Source organism: Leptodactylus fuscus, chromosome 6, assembly GCF_031893055.1.
Source record: "Leptodactylus fuscus isolate aLepFus1 chromosome 6, aLepFus1.hap2, whole genome shotgun sequence".
NCBI classification, from domain to species: Eukaryota; Metazoa; Chordata; class Amphibia; order Anura; family Leptodactylidae; genus Leptodactylus; species Leptodactylus fuscus.
Window position 1 is genome coordinate 160,001,053 of NC_134270.1, and position 27,487 is coordinate 160,028,539.

Here is a 27,487-nt window from a genome sequence, read left to right on the forward strand (position 1 = left end):
TTATATACATAGTACACTACTACCCCCACCATTATATACATAGTACACTACTACCCCCACCATTATATACACAGTACACTACTACCCCCACCATTATATACATAGTACACTACTACCCCCACCATTATATACATAGTACACTACTACCCCCACCATTACATACATAGTACACTACTACCCCCACCATTACATACATAGTACACTACTACCCCCACCATCATATATATAGTACACTACTACCCCCACCATCATATATATAGTACACTACTACCCCCACCATTATATACATAGTACACTACTACCCCCACCATTATATACATATAGTACACTACTACCTCCACCATTATATACATAGTACACTACCACCCCCACCATTATATACATAGTACACTACTACCCCCACCATTATATACATAGTACACTACTACCCCCACCATTATATACATATAGTACACTACTACCCCCACCATTATATACATATAGTACACTACTACCCCCACCATTATATACATAGTACACTACTACCCCCACCATTATATACATAGTACACTACTACCCCCACCATTATATACATAGTACACTACTACCCCCACCATTATATACATAGTACACTACTACCCCCACCATCATATATATAGTACACTACTACCCCCACCATTATATACATAGTACACTACTACCCCCACCATTATATACATAGTACACTACTACCCCCACCATTATATCCATAGTACACTACTACCCCCACCATTATATCCATAGTACACTACTACCCCCACCATTATATACATAGTACACTACTACCCCCACCATTATATACATAGTACACTACTACCCCCACCATTATATACATAGTACACTACTACCCCCACCATTATATACATAGTACACTACTACCCCCACCATTATATACATAGTACACTACTACCCCCATCATTACATACATAGTACACTACTACCCCCACCATTATATACATAGTACACTACTACCCCCATCATTACATACATAGTACACTACTACCCCCACCATTATATACATAGTACACTACTACCCCCACCATTATATACATAGTACACTACTACCCCCATCATTACATACATAGTACACTACTACCCCCACCATTATATACATATTACATTAGTCATCCTCTTTATACATGTTGCACTACAATCCCCAGCATCACACACGTATCGCACTACAACCCCCAATATCACACACGTATCGCACTACAACCCCCAATATCACACACGTATCGCACTACAACCCCCAATATCACACTCTTAGCGCACCACAACCCCCAGCATCACACTCGTAGCGCACCACAACCCCCAGCATCACACTATCAGGTTACACGTGCAGTGCACTACAGCCATCCTCATTGGTTTACACGCGCAATGCACTACAGCCATCCTCAATAGTTTACACGTTCAGTGCACTGCAGCCATCCTCATTGGTTTACACGCGCAGTGCACTACAGCCATCCTCATTGGTTTACACGTGCAGTGCACTACAGCCACCCTCCATAGTTTACACATGCAGTGCACTACAGCCATCCTCATTGGTTTACATGCGCAGTGCACTACAGCCATCCTCATTGGTTTACACGCGCAGTGCACTACAGCCATCCTCATTGGTTTACACGTGCAGTGCACTACAGCCACCCTCAATAGTTTACACATGCAGTGCACTACAGCCATCCTCATTGGTTTACATGCGCAGTGCACTGCAGCCATCCCCATCCTTGTACAGACATGTTACATGCAGTGTTGGGGTTATGGATATATACTGGACATGTCATTATAGTTACTCTTCTATATGTTCTGGACAGTCAGATTCCAGTAGACATTAGTAAATAAAATCAGTCTGACTGCAGCGCCTTGTATCACTACTGGCGTTACACAAGTGGCCTAGAGATTATTGGGCCTCCAAGCTGTACAGCATCTCTATCTATAATATGTCATGTGTGCAATATAGGGGGGAGCGCTGTGTCTACAGTGAATGTCTATGGACAACTTGCAAGATGGGTCACTGTACAGGTTGTTTAGGTGTATGACTACATAGAAACATTAGTGGCTACCATTTGGTATGGGGGGTTATAAGGGGCATTACCAAGCTAATTGTTTTTGTTCTGTGCTTCGTTATGCCACTATACAGGAACAGAACTAGCTGGAGGGGGAATCAGACAATGAAATACATTACTTCAACAAAACTGCTTTGTTAGGCCTCTATCTGAGATTATTCACTTCATTGTTTACACTGTGTTTCCATAACCACTGACCTGGGGATGATCTTATCTCTCCACCCAGGACAAGTGATGTAGCTTCCTGTTCTCTGGAAGGGAGGGGGAGCTGAGTGCTTGGAGTGAGCTTGTATTTCTGAGCTCTTTATCTCCTGCTCTTCCAGTTATCAGTTCTGCTTGCTGATAAGGGCTGAGACAGGGAGTCTGTTACCTCTGTATGTAAACACAGCCCTAAAGCAGGGTTTATTGCAAGCATAGCAGGCTTTGCCTCTGAGATAGCAAGTGAAACCCCTCCCACCAATTTACAGAAAAAAAAACAGAAAGTGAACAGAGCATACAGCCTGCAAGTTGGTGAGCAGGCGAGGTGGGAATACCCCTTTAACGTGCAGGACAATTTCACGCTGATATTTTAGGGACAGTTACCCTGTATATTTAGGTTCACTAGTGCTTTGCCCTGTGTTTATAAGTTTCCCCTGTCTATTGGTGTTTCCTGGTGTTCTGTCTTGTAGTTGTGAGCTTCCCCTGTGTATTATAGTTCACTAGTGCTTTCCCTGTAGTTGTGAGCTTCCCTTGTGTATTGAGGTTCACTATTGCTTTCCCTTGTAGTTATGAGCTTCCCCTATGTATTTTAGTTCTCTAGTGCTTTCCCTGTAGTTGTGAGCTTCCCCTGTGTATTATAGTTCACTAGTAGAGATGAGCGAACACTATTCGAAACAGCCGTTTCGAATAGCACGCGCCCATAGAAATGAATGGAAGCGGCCGGCACGCAGACTTTGCCGGCAGCCGTCCGCTTAACCCCCATGTGCCGGCTACGTCCATTCATTTCAATGGGAGCGTGCTATTCGAAACGGCTGTTTCGAATAGTGTTCGCTCATCTCTATTCACTAGTGCTTTGCCCTGTAGGTGTGAGCTTCCCTTGTGTATTGAGGGTCACTATTGCTCTCCCTTGTAGTTATGAGCTTCCCTTGTGTATTGAGGTTCACTAGTGCTCTCCCTTGTAGAGCTTCCCTCTGTGAAACATAATCCACAAAAGTTGGTAAAGATCATGTATTGGAAGATGATGTCATTCAAATTGTAAAGAAGTGATCAATACAAGACCGTTTTGTCTCTTACGTCTGCAGACATTTAACACCTTACCACCATAGTTTAACAAGTAACCCGGCACCCATATGTAAATATCTCATGTGCAAAGTGTCAATAAAATTCGGCTTCACTAACAAAAAAAAAAGGTTCACTATTGTGAAGTTTCTCCCTTGTAGTTACGAGCTTCCCTTGTGTATTGAGGATCACTAGTGCTCTCCCTTCTAGTTACGAGTTTCCCTTGTGTATTGAGGGTCACTATTGCTCTCCCTTGTAGTTATGAGCTTCCCTTGTGTATTGAGGGTCACTAGTGCTCTCTTGTAGTTATGAGCTTCCCTTGTGTATTGAGGTTCACTATTGCTCTCCCTTGTAGTTATGAGCTTACCTTGTGTATTGAGGGTCACTAATGCTCTTCCTTGTAGTTACGAGCTTCCCTTGTGTATTGAGGGTCACTATTTCTCTTCCTTGTAGTTATGAGCTTCCCTTGTGTATTGAGGTTCACTAGTGCTCTCTCTTGTAGTTACGAGCTTCCCTTGTGTATTGAGGATCACTAGTGCTCTCCCTTCTAGTTACGAGTTTCCCTTGTGTATTGAGGGTCACTAGTGCTCTCCCTTCTAGTTAAGGGCTTACCTTGTGTATTGAGGGTTACTAATGCTTTTCCTTGTAGTTACGAGCTTCCCTTGTGTATTGTGGATCACTAGTGCTCTCCCTTGTAGTTACGAGCTTCCCTTGTGTATTGAGGTTCACTAGTGCTCTCCCTTGTAGTTACGAGCTTCCCTTGTGTATTGAGGTTCACTAGTGCTCTCTCTTGTAGTTACGAGCTTCCCTTGTGTATTGAGGTTCACTATTGCTCTCCCTTGTAGTTATGAGCTTACCTTGTGTATTGAGGGTCACTAATGCTCTTCCTTGTAGTTACGAGCTTCCCTTGTGTATTGAGGGTCACTATTTCTCTTCCTTGTAGTTATGAGCTTCCCTTGTGTATTGAGGTTCACTAGTGCTCTCTCTTGTAGTTACGAGCTTCCCTTGTGTATTGAGGATCACTAGTGCTCTCCCTTCTAGTTACGAGTTTCCCTTGTGTATTGAGGGTCACTAGTGCTCTCCCTTCTAGTTAAGGGCTTACCTTGTGTATTGAGGGTTACTAATGCTTTTCCTTGTAGTTACGAGCTTCCCTTGTGTATTGTGGATCACTAGTGCTCTCCCTTGTAGTTACGAGCTTCCCTTGTGTATTGAGGTTCACTAGTGCTCTCCCTTGTAGTTACGAGCTTCCCTTGTGTATTGAGGTTCACTAGTGCTCTCTCTTGTAGTTACGAGCTTCCCTTGTGTATTGAGGTTCACTAGTGCTCTCCCTTGTAGTTACGAACTTACCTTGTGTATTGAGGGTCACTAGTGCTCTCTCTTGTAGTTACGAGCTTCCCTTGTGTATTGAGGTTCGCTAGTGCTCTCCCTTGTAGTTACGAGCTTACCTTGTGTCCTTGTGTATTGAGGGTCACTATTGCTCTTCCTTGTAGTTACGAGCTTCCCTTGTGTATTGAGGGTCACTAGTGCTCTCTCTTGTAGTTACGAGCTTCCCTTATGTATTGAGGGTCACTATTGCTCTCTTGTAGTTACGAGCTTCCCTTGTGTATTGAGGGTCACTAGTGCTCTCTCTTGTAGTTACGAGCTTCCCTTATGTATTGAGGGTCACTATTGATCTCTTGTAGTTGTGAGCTTCCCTTGTGTATTGAGGGTCACTAGTGCTCTCTCTTGTAGTTACGAGCTTCCCTTATGTATTGAGGGTCACTATTGCTCTCTTGTAGTTACGAGCTTCCCTTGTGTATTGAGGGTCACTAGTGATCTTCCTTGTAGTTACAAGCTTACCTTGTGTATTGAGGGTCACTAGTGATCTTCCTTGTAGTTACGAGCTTCCCTTGTGTATTGAGGATCACTAGTGATCTTCCTTGTAGTTACGAGCTTACCTTGTGTATTGAGGGTCACTAGTGCTCTCCCTTGTAGTTACGAGCTTCCCTTGTGTATTGAGGGTCACTATTGCTCTCTCTTGTAGTTATGAGCTTCCCTTGTGTATTGAGGTTTACTATTGCCCTTCCTTGTAGTTACGAGCTTTCCTTGTGTATTGAGGTTCACTAGTGCTCTCCCTTGTAGTTACGAGCTTTCCTTGTGTATTGAGGTTCACTAGTGCTCTCCCTTGTAGTTATGAGCTTCCCTTGTGTATTGAGGTTCACTATTGCTCTCCCTTGTAGTTATGAGCGTCCCTTGTGTATTGAGATTCACTATTGCTCTCCCTTGTAGTTATGAGCTTCCCTTGTGTATTGAGGTTCACTATTGCTCTCCCTTGTAGTTATGAGCGTCCCTTGTGTATTGAGATTCACTATTGCTCTCCCTTGTAGTTATGAGCTTCCCTTGTGTATTGAGGTTCACTATTGCTCTCCCTTGTAGTTATGAGCTTCCCTTGTGTATTGAGGTTCACTATTGCTCTCCCTTGTAGTTATGAGCGTCCCTTGTGTATTGAGGTTCACTAGTGCTCTCTCTTGTAGTTAAGAGCTTCCCTTGTGTATTGAGGGTCACTAGTGCTCTCTCTTGTAGTTAGGAGCTTCCCTTGTGTATTGAGGGTCACTAGTGCTCTCTCTTGTAGTTAGGAGCTTCCCTTGTGTATTGAGGGTCACTAGTGCTCTCTCTTGTAGTTAGGAGCTTCCCTTGTGTATTGAGGTTCACTATTGCTCTCCCTTGTAGTTACGAGCTTTCCTTGTGTATTGAGGTTCACTAGTGCTCTCCCTGGTAGTTACGAGCTTCCCTTGTGTATTGAGGGTCACTATTGCTCTCCCTTGTAGTTATGAGCTTCCCTTGTGTATTGAGGTTCACTATTGCTCTCCCTTGTAGTTAGGAGCTTCCCTTGTGTATTGAGGTTCACTAGTGCTCTCTCTTGTAGTTACGAGCTTCCCTTGTGTATTGAGGTTCACTAGTGCTCTCCCTGGTAGTTACGAGCTTCCCTTGTGTATTGAGGGTCACTAGTGCTCTCCCTTGTTGTTATGAGCGTCCCTTGTGTATTGAGGGTCACTAGTGCTCTCTCTTGTAGTTACGAGCTTCCCTTGTGTATTGAGGTTCACTATTGCTCTCCCTTGTAGTTATGAGCTTCCCTTGTGTATTGAGGTTCACTATTGCTCTCCCTTGTAGTTATGAGCGTCCCTTGTGTATTGAGGTTCACTAGTGCTCTCTCTTGTAGTTAAGAGCTTCCCTTGTGTATTGAGGGTCACTAGTGCTCTCTCTTGTAGTTACGAGCTTCCCTTGTGTATTGAGGTTCACTAGTGCTCTCTCTTGTAGTTTGGAGCTTCCCTTGTATATTGAGGGTCACTACTCTTCTGCCCTGCAGTTGGGCTCTTAACCTGTGTGTTGTGGTTTCTGCCTTTTAGTTGTGCATTGTGGTTTGTTGGTGTTATGAGCGCCCCCTGTGTGTTGGGGCTCACGCTCTGCCCTGTACTTATGGGGTTCCCTTGTATGTTCTGGGCCGCTCCTGTAGACTATATTTAGCAGGTTGCTCATGCTAGCTCGGTGGTTGCTCAATCTGTGTGACTCATGCTGTTACTTTCTGTTTTCGTTTTCTCTCTGACCTTTCTACGAGTTCAGCAGGAAATTGTCTCTGTGCCTCAGAGCTGCGCTCGTCCTGTGCACTGACAGCGCTGTCTGTGCCATGTCCTCATGTACCAGCTCTGCCGCCATTGTTGCCCACATTGATTCTGGATAAGGAGCCTAATAATAATAATGGAGGCTTCTGCAGCTTTCTAAGGCTGCTTTCACACTTGTCTTGCAACAATCTGCTGGGGGACCCCATTGACTGTAATGGGCTGTGCTGGGTATCCCTAGCTTTCCATGTTGCAGGACTTCTAGACGAACTCTACGTCAGAGAACTGAATGGAGTTTCCAGTGCTCTAAAGGGTTCTGTATGTCTGCTTGCTGTCAGTGAATTTATATCCAGAGAATTCGTCTTGACCTAATTTTTCTCACCGCTGAGGATTTGTTACAGTGGACCAGTGCAGATCACTATACATGTCACTTGTAGCACACTTTTCTCTCCTGTTGTGATTTGTTACAGGCTGTATACAGTGTTGGCCAAAAGTATTGGCACCCCTGCAATTCTGTCAGATAATACTCAGTTTCTTCCAGAAAATGATTGCAATCACAAATTCTTTGGTATCATCTTCATTTAATTTGACTTCAATGGAAAACCACAAAAAGAATTGTCAAAAAACCAAATTGGATATAATTCCACAGCAAATATAAAAATGGGGGTGGACAAAAGTATTGGCACTGTTTGAAAAATCATGTGATGCTTCTCTAATTTGTGTAATTAACAGCACCTGTTACTTACCTGAGGCACCTAACAGGTGGTGGCAATAACTAAATCACACTTGCAGCCAGTTGTAACGGATTAAAGTTGACTCAACCTCTGTCCTGTGTCCTTGTGTGTACCACATTGAGCATGGAGAAAAGAAAGAAGACCAAAGAACTGTCTGAGGACTTGAGAAGCAAAATTGTGAGGAAGCATGAGGAATCTCAAGGCTACAAGTCCATCTCCAAAGACCTGAATGTTCCTGTGTCTACCGTGCGCAGTGTCGTCAAGAAGTGTAAAGCCCATGGCACTGTGGCTAACCTCCCTAGATGTGGACGGAAAAGAAAAATTGACGAGAGATTTCAATGCAAGATTGTGCGGATGGGGGATAAAGAACCTCGACTAAGATCCAAACAAGTTCAAGCTGCCCTGCAGTCCGAGGGTATAACAGTGTCACCCCGTACTATCTGTCAGCGTCTGAATGATAAGAGACTGTATGGTAGGAGACCCAGGAAGACCCCACTTCTTACCCAGAGACATAAAAAAGCCAGGCTGGAGTTTGCCAAAACTTACCTGAGAAAGCCAAAAACGTTCTGGAAGAATGTTCTCTGGTCAGATGAGACAAAAGTAGGAAAAGGCATCAACATAGAGTTTACAGGAAAAAAAAGAGGCCTTCAAAGAAAAGAACACGGTCCCTACAGTCAGACATGGCGGAGGTCCCTGATGGTTTGGGGTTGCTTTGCTGCCTCTGGCACTGGACTGCTTGACCGTGTGCATGGCATTATGAAGTCTGAAGACGACCAACACATTGTGACGCATAATGTAGGGCCCAGTGTGAGAAAGCTGGGTCTCCCTCAGAGGTCAGGGGTCTTCCAGCAGGACAATGACCCAAAACACACTTCAGGTCAGCACTAGAAAATGGTGGTGAGAGAAAGCCCTGGAGACTTGTAAAGTGGCAGCAATGAGTCCAGACCTGAATCCCATAGAACACCTGTGGGGGAGGAGGAGAGATCTCTTGATGGCAGTTTGGAGAAGGCCCCCTTCACATCTCAGGGGGGACCTGGAGCAGTTTGCCAAAGAAGAATGGTCTAAGATTCCAGCAGAGCCTTGTAAGAAGCTCATTGCTGGTTACCGGAAGCGGTTGTGCGCAGTTATTGTGTCTAAAGGTTGTGCTACCAAGTATTAGGCTGAGGGGGCCAATACTTCTGTCCGGCCCATTTTTGGAGTTTTGTGTAAAATGATCAATGATTTGACTTTTTTTTCATTCTCTTTTGTGTTTTTTGGCCAACACTGTATATCACCGCTGAAGATTTGTTACAGTGGACCAGTGCAGATCACTATACATGTCACCTATAGCACTTTCCTCTCCTGTTGTGATTTGTTACAGTGTATCAGGCTGTATATATATCACCGCTGAGGATTTGTTACAGTGTATCAGGCTGTATATATATCACTGCTGAGGATTTGTTACAGTGTATCAGCCTGTATATATTGCAGTGGATTCTGTCACTTGGCTGTGTTTGGCATTCGGTCAGGACTCGTCCTCCGCCTCTGGATGTTACCTAGGATGCTTCCATTCACTGACAGCCAGCAGTGCCTGAGGAGGGGTCTTCCTATGGCTGTGCACTGGGTGTGTATTGTTCCTAGGTTCTCTGTGGGATGTTGTTTACCTGGTCATAGTCTTTTTGACTCTTGTATAACATTGTGTAATGCTGTGGGATGATCATGTGACCTAGGGAGGGAGGGTGCGGGGGTGTCTCTAATAATATTTCCTGAGGTGTTTATATCCTCCTGGCAGTCATGTGACTGGGGCATCATGTTTATATCAGAGCAGGGAGCCGGTGACATGACGCCCTCTGAATTGGAGGGATTACTGAGCACTTTTTCCCCCAGAGACTTGTACTGTGATATGTCTAAGTTCTCAACTTTTGGGATCAAATGCCCCCCAAATCAAGTCGTCCTTCTGTTATACTCTGATCTGCTGTGTATTAGTTGGGGGATGAACAGTCTGTTCTTAGAGTTGATGTGTTTGCAGAAATATGGGCAAGAGCGAGGATCTGAGCGACTAATATAAGGCAGATTGTGATGGTGATGTCGGGTCAGAGACTTTGGCAGGCTTTGTAGAGGGGATTCCCAGTATGTAGTAGGTACCTACAGGATCATGGGAATAAAACTCATCATTGTGTATGGGGAGAGAAGGCTATAGCCTGTCTGGTCCGATCCCACAGAAGAGACTGCTACTGTCAGTACACACAGGGCATTGCTGCTTTGTGTTGCCGCAGAGCTGTCACAGCGCCCATGCTGACCCCTGTCAGTGCCTACAGCAGGCATGAACTAGACCATGGAGTAATAGAAGAAGGTGCCATCATGTGGGTGGCCGGGTGCGTGCACATGTCTGATCAGGGATGGCACCTGGCAGAGACAGAGAGCCCTGTATCCTAGCATTCAGGTGGATGTTACTGACATGTGCCACCTACCCAAACACTGTACAGACCCTTCACCCCTCATGACCACATTCCCTTGTAACCTATACAGTATTAGGCAGAGGTTGTAATGTTTTGGCCATTCTGTACGTATAGCTTGGCTGAAGAGCTGACAACTATCTGCTCATCTTTTGCGGCTTCCTGTATTTCAGCCCACGTGTCTGGTGTTTTCTAGTGTCTGTCCCTTCATTGCCGCAGAACACGGTGTTTTATTCAGTGATTTGCTGGCCCTGCTGTATATTGAGGAGAAGTGGGGGAGGGGGAATGGCAGGACTATATGGGGATATAGCCTCGGGGAATGTGGCCCCAGCTTTCCTGGTGACTTTAGCTTTTTTATGGCTCAGAACAAAGCCTTGGATCTGTGCCCCCCTCCCCCTCCTCCTCTGGTATTGTCTCCCAGCCCCCTGCTTTCTAGGTGAAGGTTGTGCAATGTTCTCAGCTTGTGTACGTTCTGCTGCTGTGTATATGTGAAGCACCTGACAAGACGTCGTGTTCTGACCTCAAGTAACCCCCCATGCTGTGTGTCTGGATTATATGTCTCTGCCTCCTCGATATGTAGAGCCGCCCGCGATTGGTGCTCCGCTGTCATTCTTCATCAAGCGCTTACATGAGTCAGATCTGCAGAACACGGAGCTCTTAGGATCATAGGAACCACTACTGCCCTGACTGTCACGTTCTTGAGACTACCTGACTGTTCTGCCTGTGAGGTCCCTGAGACTCCTTGTCTTGCCGAGGATAGTCTGTGAAGCTACTTGATTGTTCTGACTAATAGGTTCCCAAGGACACCTGACTATCAGATCCCTGAGACTACTTGACTTCCCAGGGTGCTCTCTTCGACTACTTGAATGTTCTGACTACGAGGTCCCAAGACTTCCTGAGTGCTCAGAATGTGAGGTCCCAGAGACTACCTGACTGTCTATTGTGAGTGCTCACACTATAAGGTTCCAAAGACAACCTGACTGAGTTTTCTGAGACTGTCTGCCCGCTCTGGGTTGTGCGGTCCCTGAGACTAGCTGCCAGTTTTGACTGCAAGGTTCCTAACTTCCCTCTGGTCATGTGACCCCTCTCGTCGGCTCCTTCAAGCTACTGTTTCTTAGATTGCCGAGACCCAGAGAATGGGGAGAATGATCCCTGCTGTTCCCTATTGGTTATAAGGATTTGGATTTTTTTGATCTTACACTACATACAGGACACAAGATCAGAGATTCGGCTGTGACTGATGGGGAAGTCGGGGGTCTATGTGCAGGTACGAGAGACGCTGCCACTCTGTCTGTCTGGTGTGTTATCTAGCTGGAGCACATAATATACACACTTTGGCATTCGTACAATTCCGCTACCGTAATAGCGGACCTCAGTCACCTGCACATCAGAGGCCGCCATCTTTACTCAGCATGTAATGTCATTTGTTAAGGATGCGCTGTTCATTAAGGGCTTGTTCACGTAGCACAACGCTACCCCTATTATGGTCCTTGCATCTGAAAATTTCTTTCCATATACAAATCCATTGGGATCCAGGTTATCACCAGGAGAGAACATGAACCCCAAACACATCTGTGACTGAGGAGCATGTGGGGACTTGTTATATTGTCTGGGGGTATATTATGTTATCCGCTGTGTATCTTTTATTGTCCAGGTGTATGTTATATATTTCAGTGGTCTGATATTGTCAAGGGGGAGGATAGGGTCTTTGGTATCGTCTGGGTGTGGGGGTTCATGGTAATGTGCAGAGGGCTGGCTTGGGGAGAGGGATGCATTGGGGGGGGGGGTCTATGTTATGATGTTCAGCAGGCTGATAATCATGTTATGGTTGGTCCCTGTGTTGGCTCGGTGTTCCCCCACCATCCTCCGCTGCAGTGGATTGAACCTGCTCCTGACACGCCGCTCGCTGCTTAGCTCAGCCAAAACCATTCTGATGGGAGGGAGAGGGGGGTCCGGGCTGCAGCTGGAGCGCTGAGAGCAGCCAGCTTCACGCTAGAACAACAGGAGACTTGACGCTTCCTCCCCCCCACGTGACTGATCCCCACTAGAATAAAGGCCGTCTCTGTCCTGCTGGGGAGCGGTCACTGGACAGAGCGCCGCCGCTTTCTGCCGCACATCTCGCTTCCTTTCAATTTTAGAAGTTGAAAAATTGAAGTGCAATGGTGGGGGGGCCCATTGGCCAGGTGCTTATAGGGTGGGTGTCCAGTTGTGGTCGGCTCTGTCCCCCTTGAGAGCCTGTACATCAGAACATACTCCACAGGCCGTTATTAAAAGGAGGGCAGAATGTCCCCTACAAAGCAGTGAGCGAGTCCTGTGGGGGTCCTGAAGTGGTATAAACCAGGTCCATGAGTGGCGCCCTCTAGTGTGGTGTAGCGCGAGCCCCGGGTTTGGTCTAGCTGGTGAGTATCCTAGAAGCTTCCTTCTGTACTTTGCTGCTTTTTGTACCTCCTGAATGGTGTGGAGTCCAGACAGACAAGGCTGTCATTGTGCCCTATCCACAGAGGTTGGCACCCAGCTCTCCCATTGTGTATGGTTCTGCTGTGGCAGTGTTTGCTCCCAGTACGGTGTCTCTTCCTTAACCACCAATGTTAGACTTTCTCGGGGGGCACTGCCGCAGAGTCTCGATGAACGCATCTTCTCCCCCTCAGCCGTCTCTGCAGTCTACAGCACTGTAAGTATATCCTAACCCTTCAGCTGCGTACGATGGACTGACCCTTCTTACAGGGCACCTTCTAGTTTCTCACAGGACCCTTGGCTCTGTTCAGACTGTCTTTGTTTTCGTGGTTACCCCTCCATGTAATACATAGGTGGGCCATAGCGGGGGGCTAAGCTGGAGTCTCTAACCTTGGGAAAGGTTTGTTTTATATGGTGAACAGGAAGACATTGGTGTTTTCGATAGGCGAGTCGGTATAATTACGGTGCGGTCTAGTCTTAAAGGGATATTTCAGTAATAACACATTTTCCACTTCCGACTTAATAGGAGATAATTGATAGGGGTGCAACATTGGGTCCACCACCAGTCTTGAGAATTGGGTGCTGAATGCTTTCATTTGAATGGAGAGGTGTGACCACCTCTGGACTGAAATGTGGGTGTAAGGGGGTATTCAGGACCGTGTCCTCATGATCGCAGGGTTCCCAGTGGTCGAAGCCCCTCCAATCTCACACTTTTCTCTTATCCAATGGGTAAGGGTTAAATTCCTTATTTCTATATTTCATCTTCTCACCCTTTTCCCGATCTGTGCTTTGGTTTCCATCGCTTGTTAACAGTAAGAGACAGAAGTGCTGCCCAAACCTTGTCGTCTTCACACAGCTGGTATCTGTTACAGTGTATCGATGGGATCAATCCTCTGAGCTTAACGCTGTCTCAGACTCTAGAACGATGGCTCCTATGTGCACTGATACATTGTGACAAGAGCATCTGCTGTGTATTCTGTTTATCGACAGCAAACAGATCTTGTAAATGTAGAAGGATTGAAGCACAAAGGTTATAGACTGAGGCATTACACAAGGATTCAGCGCTAATTCAGAAGTCTGGACATCCCCTTTAAAGATGTTCAATGGGTTACAACTGCTGAGACCCCCGCAGATCTGTAGAATGAAGGGCCTGTTCTCTCTACATCCAAGATACTATGCTGTCTGCAGCAAATCTGTCTGCATGATGTAATAGACATAAAGTTCTGAAGACCCCAGGGGTCACCCACTGTCACTGTGTTCTTTCCTGCAGGTCGCTGCACAGGTAGCGAGACAGCCCGGGCCTCCAGCCCCCTCCCCCTATTCTACGCATGACTTGAGCAAGGGCCATCCAAGTCTGGCTGCAACACCACCAGGACATGCTTCTTCTCCAGGACTCTCACAGGTGAGATATGAAGCATCCGTCTTACTGGTGGAGTGGATAGAGATGTGTTTCCAGCAGTATTTCAGAAGAGATACGGATTCAGCCAGAGTATTTCAGATGATAAGTGTGCTGACCTTTTATAAAGTCACAGACATAGTTTCATGGGAGAAAGAGAATGGTGCTCAGCAGCACAGAGTACTTCAGGAAGTGAATGGAAGGAGGAACTATAGGACCGATTCTGAGTTTTGTTCCAGGCCCTTGTATAGGCCCATAGACACGAATGGGTCAGTACACTAGCTGTGAAGGACATGTCTAGCACACTGACAAAGCACCAGGTCATGTGGATGGAGTGGGGTCCAGACACCCCTGTCCCAGCAGGTGATTGTGCCGGGGTCTCCAGTATAATGGTTTCCTATGTGGCGGGCTCTCCTGATTGTAGCGGCTCTGTATGTTGCCAAATGCTGAGAGCTTTTTGTGAGAGGGTGTGAAGAGTAATTACGGGTAATTTACTCCTGTTTCAGCTAATTGCCAGCCCTGCCCCCAGCTTGGGAAATTGCAGATTCCGGTGCCGATGAGCAGCCCTCCCCTCCTTCCATTATTGCTCAATATAGCAGTTTATTTTTAGTCTTGTGACTGCGTCGCTCCACGAACATGCAGGATGCTCAGTCATACAGAGAAAGTAGGGGGGAAGGTTGTTTCCCTGTATATTCAACCGGGCCTTGGGCCCTTCAGGCTAGACCTGCAAACAGCTCTAGTGAAGAGGTATGACAATCCTGAACCCGTGACCCTGCCACTCCACCGAGGTCTGAACACAAACACACTGCTCCCTGTAGGTGAAACCAGGTACAACATGACTGCTATGTGAATTACACCCAGCATACTGGACTAGAGAGGTGGTACTGTGCAGTGTCCATATATACAGAATAAGAGCAGATACTGAGAATTACACCAGTATACAGGACAAGAGAAGTGGTACTGTGCAGTGTCCATATATACAGAATAAGAGCAGATACTGAGAATTACACCCAGTATACAGGACAAGAGAAGTGGTACTGTGCGGTGTCCATATATACAGAATAAGAGCAGATACTGAGAATTACACCAGTATACAGGACAAGAGAAGTGGTACTGTGCAGTGTCCATATATACAGAATAAGAGCAGATATTGAGAATTACACCAGTATACAGGACAGGAGAAGTGGTACTGTGCAGTGTCCATATATACAGAATAAGAGCAGATACTGAGAATTACACCAGTATACAGGACTAGAGAAGTGGTACTGTGCAATGTCCATATATACAGAATAAGAGCAGATACTGAGAATTACACCAGTATACAGGACAAGAGAAGTGGTACTGTGCAGTGTCCATATATACAGGATAAGAGCAGATACTGAGAATTACACCAGTATACAGGACAAGAGAAGTGGTACTGTGCAGTGTCCATATATCCTATTAATATTATAAATGTGAAAGTTTGTGGGTTTGTGTGTTTGGATGTTTGCATGTTCGGATGTTTGTTCCTCAATCACGGAAAAACCGCTCGACCGATTCGGCTGAAATTTTCCACAAACATAGTTAATACACCCGATTAAACAATAGGCTACTTTTCGTCACAATAGCGCACATACGTTTGTGCCAGGACCCCCCACAAAACCCAAACTCACACCACCATCTCTGCAATCTCACACACTTTGAACCATAGCAAGCCACAAAATTCCTATTGCCCTCTACAGCCTCGCCCCTAACCCCACACAATCACATATACATATACTTTAACACTTTGCACCTTAACGATACTCCAGGAGGCTCTCTATAACGCTCCGGAGCAGCCATGTTTGCCAACCCCCACCGCTATGACAATCCGCGACACCCCCCACCCATGTCAATACCCCTAGGCGGTCTAATAAATGCAAAAAAAATTTTTAAAAAAAAATATAAAAAAATAAATAAAAAGGATTGAAAATTCAAATCACCCCCTTTCCCTAGAACACATATAAAAGTACTTAAAAACTGTGAAACACATACATATTAGGTATCCCCACGTCCGAAATCGCCCGCTCTACAAAGCTATACAAATATTTTTCCTGTTCGTTAAACGCTGTAGCGGGAAAAATGGTCAAAAGTGCCAAACCGCCGTTTTTTCACTCTTTTGATTCTGATAAAAATTTGAATAAAAAGTGATCAAAGCAATAACATTTCCCGAAAATGGTAGAACTAAAAAGTACACCCGGTCCCGCAAAAAAAGATGCCCTATACATCCCCGTACACACACGTATAAAAAAGTTACGGCTGTCAGAATATGGCGACTTTTCAAACAAAAATTTTTAAACACAGTTTTGGATTTTTTTTAACCCCTTAGCGACCCTTGACGTAACTACGTCATGGGTTGCATGGGGATGTATGGAGCGAGCTCACACGCTGAGCTCGCTCCATACAGGGCAGATGCCGGCTGTATAATACAGCCAGGACCTGCCACTAACAGCAGCGGTCGGTGCCCGAGCCGATCGCTGCTGTTAACCCTTTACACACTGCCGTCAAACGTGACCGCAGTGTGTAAACGGCGCCGGCGGCATGGGCGCCGCCATGTTTTGCCGATCGCCGCCCTCCTGAACGTCACATGAGGGCGGTGATCGGTTGCTATGACAGCCGGAAGCCTATTGAAGGCTTCCAGGTTTGTCTCTGCACGAGATCTATTAGACGATGCCAGAGGCCTCGTCTAATAGAAGTGCTGCGATTTTCCTATTCACTGCAATACTGTAGTATTGCAGTGAATAGTATGAGCGATCAGACCCCCTAGGTTTCAAGGTACCTAAGGGGTCTGATCATAAATGTATAACGAGAAAAAAAGTTTTTAAAAGTATTAAAAAAAATATAAAAGTTCAAATCACCCCCCTTTCCCTAGATTAGCTATAAAAGTAATTAAAGAACATTAAACATAAACATATTAGGTATCCCCGCGCTCCAAAATGCCCGAACTATTAGAATATTAAAACATTTATCCCGTACTGCGAACGGCGTAGCGGCAAAAAAAATAAAAACAGCCAAAAAGCGTTTTTTTCAACACTTTGCCTCCTATAAAAAATTGAATAAAAAGTGATCAAACCATCAGATCTTTCCCCAAATGGTATCAATATAAACGTCATCTTGTCCCGCATAAAAAGACACCACAACCAGCTCCATACATGGAAATATGAAAAAGTTACAGGTGTTAGAACATGATGACACAATTTTTTTTTCTACTTTGCAAAGTTTATCATTTTTTTAAAAGTATCAAAACATTTCAAATACTATATAAATTTGGTATCACCGCGTTCGTACTGACACGTAGAACACAGGTAACACGTCATTTGTACCAAATAGTGAACGCTGTAAAAATTAAACCCATAAGAAAATGGCGCAAATGCATTTTTTCTCCAATTGCACCTCATTCTGAATTTTTTTCCAGCTTCCCAGTACATTGCACAGCATATTGAATGGTGCCATTACAAAGTACAATTTGTCCCGCAAACAATAAGCCATCATGTGACTCTGTGAACTGAAAAATGAAAAAGTTATGGCTCTTGAAATGTGAGGAGGGAAAAACGAAAATGCGAAACCAAAAAATGGCCTGGTCCTTAAGGGGTTAAGGGGTCAAAATGTAAATAAAACCATATAAATTTGGTATCCCCAGAATCGTAAGGAAACACAGAATACAGGGAACATGTCATATTGGTTGCACAGTGAATGCCGTAAAACCAAAGCCCGTAAGAAAGTCGCAGAAATGCATTTTTTCTTCAAATCCACCCCATTCTGAATTTTTTCCCTGCTTCCCAGTACATTATACAGAATAAATAATGGTGGCATCATGAAGAAAAATTTGTCCCAGGAAAAATTAAGACCTCATATGGCTCTGGGAGCAGAGAAATAAAAAAGTTATGGGGTTTAGAAGGAGGGGAGTCAAAAACGAAAATCAAAAAATGCCATCGGCGGGAAAGGGTTAACTTCAAATACTTCTGTCCCAAAGTCACTATGTAAAGTTTCTCACAACACCGTATATATAGCAGCTCAAATACAAAGTAACTGCAACACAAAAGTCTCACGTATTCTCTGAATTACAGAAACAACAAGATACAAAGTTACATTTCATATCCCATCCCTTATACACAGTACGAAAACCTTACCCACGCCTGTATATACCCACTGCTACAATCACCGCAGACGAAGTCGCGGGTACCAGCTAGTACTGAATAAGAGCAGATATTGTGAATTACACCAGTATACAGGACAGGAGAAGTGGTACTGTGCAGTGTCCATATACACAGAATAAGAGCAGATACTGAGAATTACACCAGTATACAGGACAAGAGAAGTGGTACTGTGCAGTGTCCTTATATACAGAATAAGAGAAGTGGTACTGTGCAGTGTCCTTATATACAGAATAAGAGAAGTGGTACTGTGCAGTGTCCTTATATACAGAATAAGAGAAGTGGTACTGTGCAGTGTCCTATATACAGAATAAGAGCAGATATCATGAATTACACCAGTATACAGGACAGGAGAAGTGGTACTGTGCAGTGTCCTATATACAGAATAAGAGAAGTGGTACTGTGCAGTGTCCTTATATACAGAATGAGAAGTGGTACTGTGCAGTGTCCTATATACAGAATAAGAGAAGTGGTACTGTGCAGTGTCCTATATACAGAATAAGAGCAGATACTGAGAATTACACCAGTATACAGGACTAGAGAAGTGTTGCTATATAGAAGGATTACATCTTGTCCTATACTTGTCTGTCCCTATATACAGGCTTCATATGCCACAGGTCAGAGTGCCGCGGCTCCCACTCTGGTGTATCCTCAGCCGCCGCAGACAATGAGTACACAGCCACAGACCCGCGCACCTGTAAGTACTCGCCAGCTTTACTGACTTATATTATTATAAATGTGCCTCTCACCTGCTGCTTTTCAGCGCTGGATACTGTCTGATTTCTGACGGTGTTTTGGGGGCTACAGGTTTTAGTGTTGTAAAATCCTCTTCTGTTTTAGGATAATTGCTGTAGTCTGGAAGATCTCCTGACCGTAGTTATGTTTCCCCGTCACTACCCCTTGACATTTACACTCGGCCCTTATATTGATCAGTATACCACGTAGGAGATGATGAACAGAATTGCGGTTGTACTAGTATAATGCACAATCCTGGGCTCTGGAGCATCAGTCACTCCTACACCCCATCTGCTTGGTGTTCTGGGGACATACGAGGAGCGCTCCCTGCTGTCTGTTAGCGAAGTCCAGCAATGTGTCAGGCTGATTCATTGCCTTTTTTTCTGAATCATTTTCTATATTTTCTCAGTGAACAAGAAGCATGTAAAAGTCATGTGGCATTAGCCATCTTTATCCATATTATTTGTGTCCGTAGCAGTAATTCCTCGTGGATATCATGTCTGTTTTAGTTCCCTGTAACCATATACACAGACCAGGCTGGGTTCTTTATGTCAGCCCCTCTAAGGCTGGGTTCACACTTGCACTGTGCAACTATTTGGGGATTCCGTCCCCCATTCCCCTTAAAAGCCGGACTTTTGTCTCTGCATTTTTCTGCCAGAAACACAGTGGACCCCATTATAGTCTGTGGGTGCAGCATATAGTGGGCATAGCATGGGGACATTATATACCTTGCCTGCTGGTTGCATCAATGGGAACTGAGCAGGTCATCCTCCAGGTGGTTGGGTTTATAGAGTGTGCACCCCGCAGGTCTTCTGTCCTGTAGGCTGTGGCTTATTCCTGTGCAGCTTGATCTTGTGTGTGTGTGTGAGCTGTTTGTGTCGCCTCTCCTTTGTGATTGTCTTTTCGCTCCTTTCTATAGTTTGCAGCTGGACCTCGACCAACACATCACCAGGTACCGTAAATTTCATCACCCTCGTGTCCCGCTCACCTGTCACCCACCACTGACTAACCTCTTAATAAGCACCAGGGTCAATGGGACAATCTTACTCAAGTCAGCTTGGGAATAATAGGCCACCATTCAAGTGGAGGTGATCTCCGAGATGCTACTGACAAGTAGACATCATGCCATTCTTCAGACTTCTTATTTCTGGGGGTATCTGATGACTCCTGCCCCCTACTGGTAACGCAGTGTAAATACATTTCTGCAGATTGACTTTACTTATGCTGTAAGCCGCAGCAGAGTTTATAAGCCATTTGTGCACATAGACTTGGAAGGCCAGTAATAAGAATAGGAGATGGAGTCTGGGACCCATTACAAATACCAGAAATTAAAGGGAAACGCCATATGATCTTGGGATTGAGGCCTGGATGAATGTGGGGTGACAGGAGCGATTATTGGTCTCAGTGGCTTCATAGCTGTTGTGGGTTAAGCTGGCACCACCAGATGAAGCTTCCTCAGGGGATGTTGGGGGGAGGGGAGGACTGTATAAATCCGTTTGACTGATTTCTCTGTCATATTCCATTGACTTCCCCTTGTTTCTGCTGCTTTCATTTATTCAAGGGAGGATTCAGACCCATTCAGGTAATTACTAACAATTTCTCATATACAATCCATTTTATCTGTATTTTTTGGGATGTGCGGGGTATCAGGGCCTGGACCGCCGAGTAATAACGGGGGACAGGATTTCTGTCCACAGCGCTGGCAGCCATTTTGCAGGGTGATCCCGTGTCGCTGGTCTGGTTCTTCACCTGACAAGCTGCTGCCACCTCTGTGCACACGTGAACTGTAAACTCATTTTTATCATTGTTTGCATAAAGTCTCTTCACAACGCTGAGTATTTGTGCAGATTCTTGCCATCTGATGTATTGGTCATGATTCACACCATGTCTTCTGCAGTCACATCCAATGCTGCAGTCACAGCTAGCTCCTAAGATGTTATATTGGCATCTTCCAACAATTATCTGATCCGTGTAGTGACAACCCGGCTATGCTCTGATAACTGGATAGAGTGAATTTTTACATCTTTGGACCCCTAGAGATGGCATCAGCTCATCCCCCTGCATATTTGGCTGTTCTGAGCATGCCCATGTCTAGGGCAGTTATAGAAAAGTGCCAGATAAACATTACATCTCGCACAATGAACCAGCAGAGGCCTGGGCCGCAACTCTGGATGTGTATGTGGAGACTAGGTCCCATCTATAGGTAGACATGGCGCATTGATTACTGTCTCATTATTTGCTCTTTCCCAGTCATTATTCATAGTCGCTCCATTCTCTCCATGCAGCGTTTCGTTGTCCTCCTGTTCACTGTTTTTAGGATCCGTTCTCTGTTCTTTTTCTCTCCCTGGCAGTTTTTCCAGAGGCCTCAGATCCAGCCTCCACGTGCAGCCATACAGAACAGCAACCCCTCCATCCGAGCGAGTGCACAGACCCCTGCCGCTGCAGTCTACCAGACCAATCAGCACATTATGATGGTGAATCATCTGCCCATGCCGTACGCCATGCCGCAGGGTCCCCAGTACTGTATCCCTCAGGTACTAGAGCACTCCAAAGACAGTATATCTCCTCTTCCTTCTGCACATCTGCTGTAAGGTTCTCCTGTCTATCTTTCCAGTATCGGCACAGCACACCTCCTTATGTGGGACCTCCTCAACAGTACCCTGTGCAACCCCCAGGGCCGAGTCCATTCTATCCAGGCCCAGGACCTGGGGAGTTTCCTACTCCCTATGGTAAGAAGACCACTAGCTCTTACCCAATAAGGGAGAATTTGTTATAAGCTTGATCAACCTGAGCATTCGCTGTTATCCTGTCACATTGCAGGAGCACCATTTTACCCCAGTCAGCCGGTGTATCCGTCAGCACCGATCATAGTGCCTACACAGCAGCCGCAGCAGCCACCGCCTCCCACCAAGAGGGAGAAGAAGCCGGTGAGTCGCTCATACTGTCCAGATCATTGCATCTTTGCTTCTGTAAACCCTCAGGATATAATTTTATAGCACATACTCCTTTGCTTCTAGATCCGAATAAGAGACCCAAATCAGGGCGGCAAAGACATCACTGAGGAAATCATGTCTGGAGGAGGAAGTAGAAATCCCACCCCACCAATCCTCCGGCCAAGTTCCACACCCACTCCTCCTCAGGTAAGGGAGCATGGTGTTACTGTGAATGCCAACTTCGCCGCCGACCACTGTTGTATTTCAGCCTTTGCAGTACAAGGGGATAGAACAGACTAAGTTACTTCATGTCTTATTCTCTAGTCACATTCAAAGCAGCAGGGGCAATGCTCATGGGCTGCTGCCATGGTTATGATTCAGCCTGGGCAGATGCAAAGATCTAGTGGGCTTAGGATTTCCATGAGTAATATAAGTAAACTTCAGATTCAGCTTGACAAGCATACTGTATGTAGGCCTCCACTTCAATTGCTCAATGTCCAACATACACCTGAACCCAGCCCTGCTCAGATAATGTACCTGTAAGGTCACATGACAGTAGATATACTGTTTCCAAGGGGCAGGTGACTGGCCAATACGACTTGATGTAACTGAAGATCAATAGAAAGGAAGTAGAGGGACATTATCTGGTAATATCCAGAGGATAAGTAAACCTCTGGGTCAGATTTATCCGGCGTGTCAGTGTCACATTGTTACGTTCTAGGGTGGATTGGCTCTGGGTTGTAGTTGCAGCGTGTTGTGTGTTCTCGTGTCAGACAATGCTGTGATGTCTCTGTCAATCTCTTCTGATTGTAATGTCTTTCTCTTTCCTTCTTTTTATGTTTCCTTTTCTTTCTCACCTTAAATTTACTTAAATTGACTCCTTTTTTTTGTTTGTAATTTGTGCTTAATTTTTTGCTCCAACCTTTGCCCTTGTCCTCCATGCTGGTCCGACATCCTCTGACCCTTCTCATTTTGGAATCTTTTTGTTGTGCTGTCTGTGCCTGCGTTGCTTCTTCTCCCTGTTTTGCTAGTTTTTCTGTTCTCGCGCTCATTATCACCCTCTTTTGTACTTCAAATCCCAGCAGCTGCCCAGCCAGGCTCCTGAGCACAGCCCAGTGGTGTATGGGGCTGTGGAGAGCCCTCATCTCACTGCCACCCGGGAGCACAAAACAGGTAGGTGCCCCTTGGCCTCTCAAGCCTTGCATTTGCAGCCCTGGAATGCCCTAACATTGTTAAACCATATGCAACAGTTTTCTGGCTGGAGCCTCTTCGTTCTCGCACATATTGTGCTGGTGGAGCAACTTATCAAGGCTGGCATAAGTAATGCCAGTCTTAATAATTTTCTTCCAGTAGTTCCTCCAGCAGAATAGTGAGCGCAGCTCTGGAGTGTAATACAGGATGTAACTCAGGATCAGTACAGGATAAGTAATGTAATGTATGTACACAGTGACTGTACCAGCAGAATAGTGAGTGCAGCTCTGGAGTATAATACAGGATGTAACTCAGGATCAGTACAGGATAAGTAATGTAATGTATGTACACAGTGACTGCACCAGCAGAATAGTGAGCGCAGCTCTGGAGTATAATACAGGATGTAACTCAGGATCAGTACAGGATAAGTAATGTAATGTATGTACCCAGTGACTGTACCAGCAGAATAGTGAGTGCAGCTCTGGAGTATAATACAGGATGTAACTCAGGATCAGTACAGGATAAGTAATGTAATGTATGTACACAGTGACTGCACCAGCAGAATAGTGAGTGCAGCTCTGGAGTATAATACAGGATGTAACTCAGGATCAGTACAGGATAAGTAATGTATGTACACAGTGACTGTACCAGCAGAATAGTGAGTGCAGCTCTGGAGTATAATACAGGATGTAACTCAGGATCAGTACAGGATAAGTAATGTAATGTATGTACACAGTGATTGCACCAGCAGAATAGTGAGTGCAGCTCTGAAGTATAATACAGGATGTAACTCAGGATAATTAATGTATGTAAACAGTATCTGTACCAACAGAATAGTGAGTGCAGCTCTGGAGTATAATACAGGATGTAACTCAGGATTAGTATGGGCCAAGTAAATTAGTGGACAATTTTTTTTACATGGTACTGCATTGTATTAAAGAGATTTAGTCTGTATGTGACCTGCAGCATGGGGACTAATGTATGGGACAGTGTATTAGAACCTCAGTATACAGTCTGATTGTTGGTAGCTCTGGCAGGTGACACATTTTAAAGACTTTATCTACAGCTTTAGGGGACAAATATAAGATATTAAACTGCTGGTTTACACTATACAGTATTGTCTCTTATCAGAAGTTTAGTCTGCATAAATCCAGAACTCTAGTAATGGAGAGGTGGTCACGCATGCACAATACTGCTACATTTATACAGGGCACTCAGGGACTCCTGTTCTCGTCATTAATGGTGGGGCTCCCAGAGTTTGGACGCCTAACAATTCTACTTTTATCATCTATTCTATGCCATGGACAGGTAATACTTGTTGGTTATATGAAAATTCCTTTAAGACTTTTCCTATTAACCATTTCTTTTCACTCCTTATTTGATTTTTTGCACATGATTTTGCAGCAGTTGCTTGATGTCTCATGCACCGGGTGCTGCCAGCTCCTTTTCCTCTGTGGTTGCTGTTCACTGCTGGTTCCTAGGACACTTAGGTTCCTATAAATGTTGCTTCTGGCCCTAGTATATAGAGTGTTGGCGGTGATGGGGACACCAAGGTGTGAGTGATCACGTAGACTGCAGGGATCTACAATCTAATGTTTATGGATGGACAGTGGACAGAGATCTTGTATACAGTCTGTACGCTCTCTTGGGTGTGCATGCCTGATGATAGTCTCCGTTGCTGTCGCCTGCCTGTACTGTACAGATGATCTAACACTGTTTTTTCTATTTTATAATAGAGGAGAAACCAAAACCAGAGGCCATCCTGAAACCTTCTCCTCCTGCTCCTCTGCGCCCAGAGCCTAGTGACCATGGCAAATGTGCTGTCTTGGAGCAGATACCTGATGTTGTACCGCTAGACTCCAGATCTGAGCTCCACCAGACGTCTGGAATATTACCTGTTGTTGCCGCACTGGCCGCTCCGGTGGTGGTAGCACCAGCTCCAGCCTTTCCCTGCCACTTGGGGGATGCTGATAGCACATCACAGGAGTCTGCATCTCTGGATGAAGCTACCACCGCCGCCGAAGACGTTGAGGAGGAGCTATGCAAGGAACCACTGGGGCTTCCCGTAGCTGCTGAAACTCCAGTGAATGCTCAGGAAATGAATGGCATAAGCTATGAACTTCCGACAATGGACAACTCTGTGAGGGATAAACCAATGGGGGAAGAAGCTTCAATAGATGTGCCAGAGCTGGCGCCCCCCACAGATCTGAGCATAGAATGCACTTCTCCAAACGTGCCTCTGTCATCACCACTACTGTCAGATTCTCCCCCTCCTCCTCTCATAGCTGCTGCTCATTGCACCACTAAAACCTCCCCTCCTGCTGCTGTTCTTCCGTCTATTGGCTCTGACCTTGTGGACGAGCAGGAGGATTCCAGAACTTCTATTCTGGATGGGACCGTGGACTCTGCAAACATTGGACGGGTGGACGCTGACTCCGAGCTCGAAACCAGTGTGACTCTGCTAAGCTTCAGCTCCAGGAAGAGTCCGGTGGAAGGTGAGCGACTTCTGCACCATCAGTAGGACTACAGCACCATTGAGGTTGGAAATGAAGATGTTTTGGTGTCCTCTGTGGACATCTGAAAGATATATTTTGAATATGAAGATTATAGTAGAAGCAAACAGTTACTGTGCCCTGGTTATTATGGAGGGGAGGGCATGGTTATCAGGGAAGCTTCATGTTTAGTCCTCATTTACAGAATATTGCCCAAGAACTGCCTCTGGTGGTCCAGGCTGGGCTCTATATCATACACACGTAGCCGATCACATAACCATACAGGCCAGCATTACCCTGAGGCCACATCATCCTTGCAGGAACTAAAGCAGTTGTCCACAATCCCAATTTTAACCGCATTTGTTACCCTAACCAAATATGTAATATATTGTACTTAATGTGTGCTGTGGTTATGTGCTCCCCTAAAGTAGCCCTATTGTTGTCACATTTACCATCCCAGTATCCTTTGCAGCTCAGCCTCTGCTATGTTCCCTGGTGTGGACAGGCCTTGTATGCTTTCCCTGCCCCATATCTCCGAGCAGAGAATCCTACTCAGTCGTAGTATAAAGCACACTCGGAGGTGTGGGGAAGGCATACAAATGATAACAAGTCTGAGTGTGGGATATTATACGTGAAGTCATTGGGGCTAGTCCTGGTGATCATGAGACCACATCACTAATCTGTGAACCAGCCCATTACAATACATGATATATTTGGTTAGGATGCTGTGTCTGGTTTACATATCAAATAAAAAAAAAAGTTGTGGGTCTTGGAAAACCCCTTTAAGCAAAGACTAGCTGAGGTCACAAATTCCTCTACTCTTGGGCAAATATCTGTCAGTGCTAGTTGTAGAATAAAAGGGTTTTTAAGGGGTGAAGTCATTTCCTTTGCTCTGGTTATCTTCTACTCCAGTCACCTCTGGAGCTGCAGTCACTGGACACTTCTATATCATCTCTGCTAAGTCCACTGCAATTAGGGAGATCTGAAGCCCTTCAGCCCAAGAGTTGGTTGGAAACATGCAGAATTGTGATTGCAGCTCTGTGATTGCAGTGTAAGATCAGTGTTTATATGGCTTGGTAAAATGAAGAGTAAAGCTGCATTTATGTAAATACAGAGGACACTGCAAGGTTGTGGAGTCTTGTAATGGTAGGAAGGATGAGGGAAGACATGGTGGTGGCTTCTTGTGGGTTAGTCCGCTCTGCCGTATAGGGCCAGCTCCGCCGCTGCTGGTGCTGTGTCACGCTCAGTGGCTGAATTAAGGAGTTATCACTTTTTTTTTTCATTCTCTGCTTCAACATGAAAGCGGAGTTAAACGTCTCAGCGGTGGCTCAGGGCCGCACACAACACATCCAGCTCTTATCTCTAGAATTACTGACGTTTCTGTTCTCTTAGAGATTGCAGCTCTCAGGGTGAGCGAGTCCTGCGGTCTGCTGATAACTTACAAATGGCGTTTTCAATTTCCTTTACAAAGGCCCTGTCCATATTACCAAGCGGCAGTGATTTCAGGCCCTCCGAACCTTCTCCTGGCACAGTGCCATTCATGTGCGTATGGCGTTGTCCAGCAAGTAGAGCGTTAATATTGTGTAAGATGAGTGTCTATTACCTCGTAGCGAGGGAGTTCATGGCTCTGCCTGGCACGAAGGGGCACCGTCATGGTTTCAAGTGTTGGTAGACTGTGTAGGAATGTATCACAGAGAGACAGTAGCATCTTGGTTTCGATGAAGAGCGCCTCTCACCCCTCAGAATTTAAGGACTGGTTACTGCAGTGGTGAATGGTTATAGTGCAGGGCACACCACGGTAAGACTCTTGACATCCTCAATGGCTGCACCCATCTATTCCAGCACTGCACTTGTGTTTGATACCTCAATGTGATATGTTGTGTTCCTGAGTACGCAGAACTGTCAATACAGCAGAATCTTTGTACATATTTGGAAAAGGTTCAAACACTTTAATGTACAGAACTCCATGTGTGTGTTCAATATGGAAGCCTTCACTTTCTAACATACAAGG

General features: G+C 45.4%; 1 protein-coding gene across 13 annotated transcripts in view; it reads left to right on the plus strand.

Annotated features, from left to right (window-relative positions):
• The window catches only part of EIF4G3 (eukaryotic translation initiation factor 4 gamma 3), a 48,273-nt gene that overhangs the window by 6,576 nt on the left and 14,210 nt on the right, over positions 1–27,487 (plus strand). For 3 of the 13 annotated variants that reach the window (XM_075277773.1, XM_075277774.1, XM_075277776.1), the window contains exons 2-12: positions 12,696–12,774; positions 13,828–13,959; positions 18,727–18,822; positions 19,780–19,812; positions 20,422–20,442; positions 21,212–21,394; positions 21,475–21,589; positions 21,681–21,787; positions 21,878–22,000; positions 22,876–22,966; positions 24,721–25,479. In XM_075277773.1, coding sequence (XP_075133874.1) covers positions 12,696–12,774; positions 13,828–13,959; positions 18,727–18,822; positions 19,780–19,812; positions 20,422–20,442; positions 21,212–21,394; positions 21,475–21,589; positions 21,681–21,787; positions 21,878–22,000; positions 22,876–22,966; positions 24,721–25,479 — 1,739 coding nt within the window. Of the gene's footprint in view, positions 1–10,701; positions 11,371–12,695; positions 12,775–13,827; positions 13,960–18,726; positions 18,823–19,779; positions 19,813–20,421; positions 20,443–21,211; positions 21,395–21,474; positions 21,590–21,680; positions 21,788–21,877; positions 22,001–22,875; positions 22,967–24,720; positions 25,480–27,487 lie in introns of those variants that run through there. The other 10 variants (XM_075277777.1, XM_075277780.1, XM_075277779.1 and 7 more) reach the window with 6 other exon arrangements.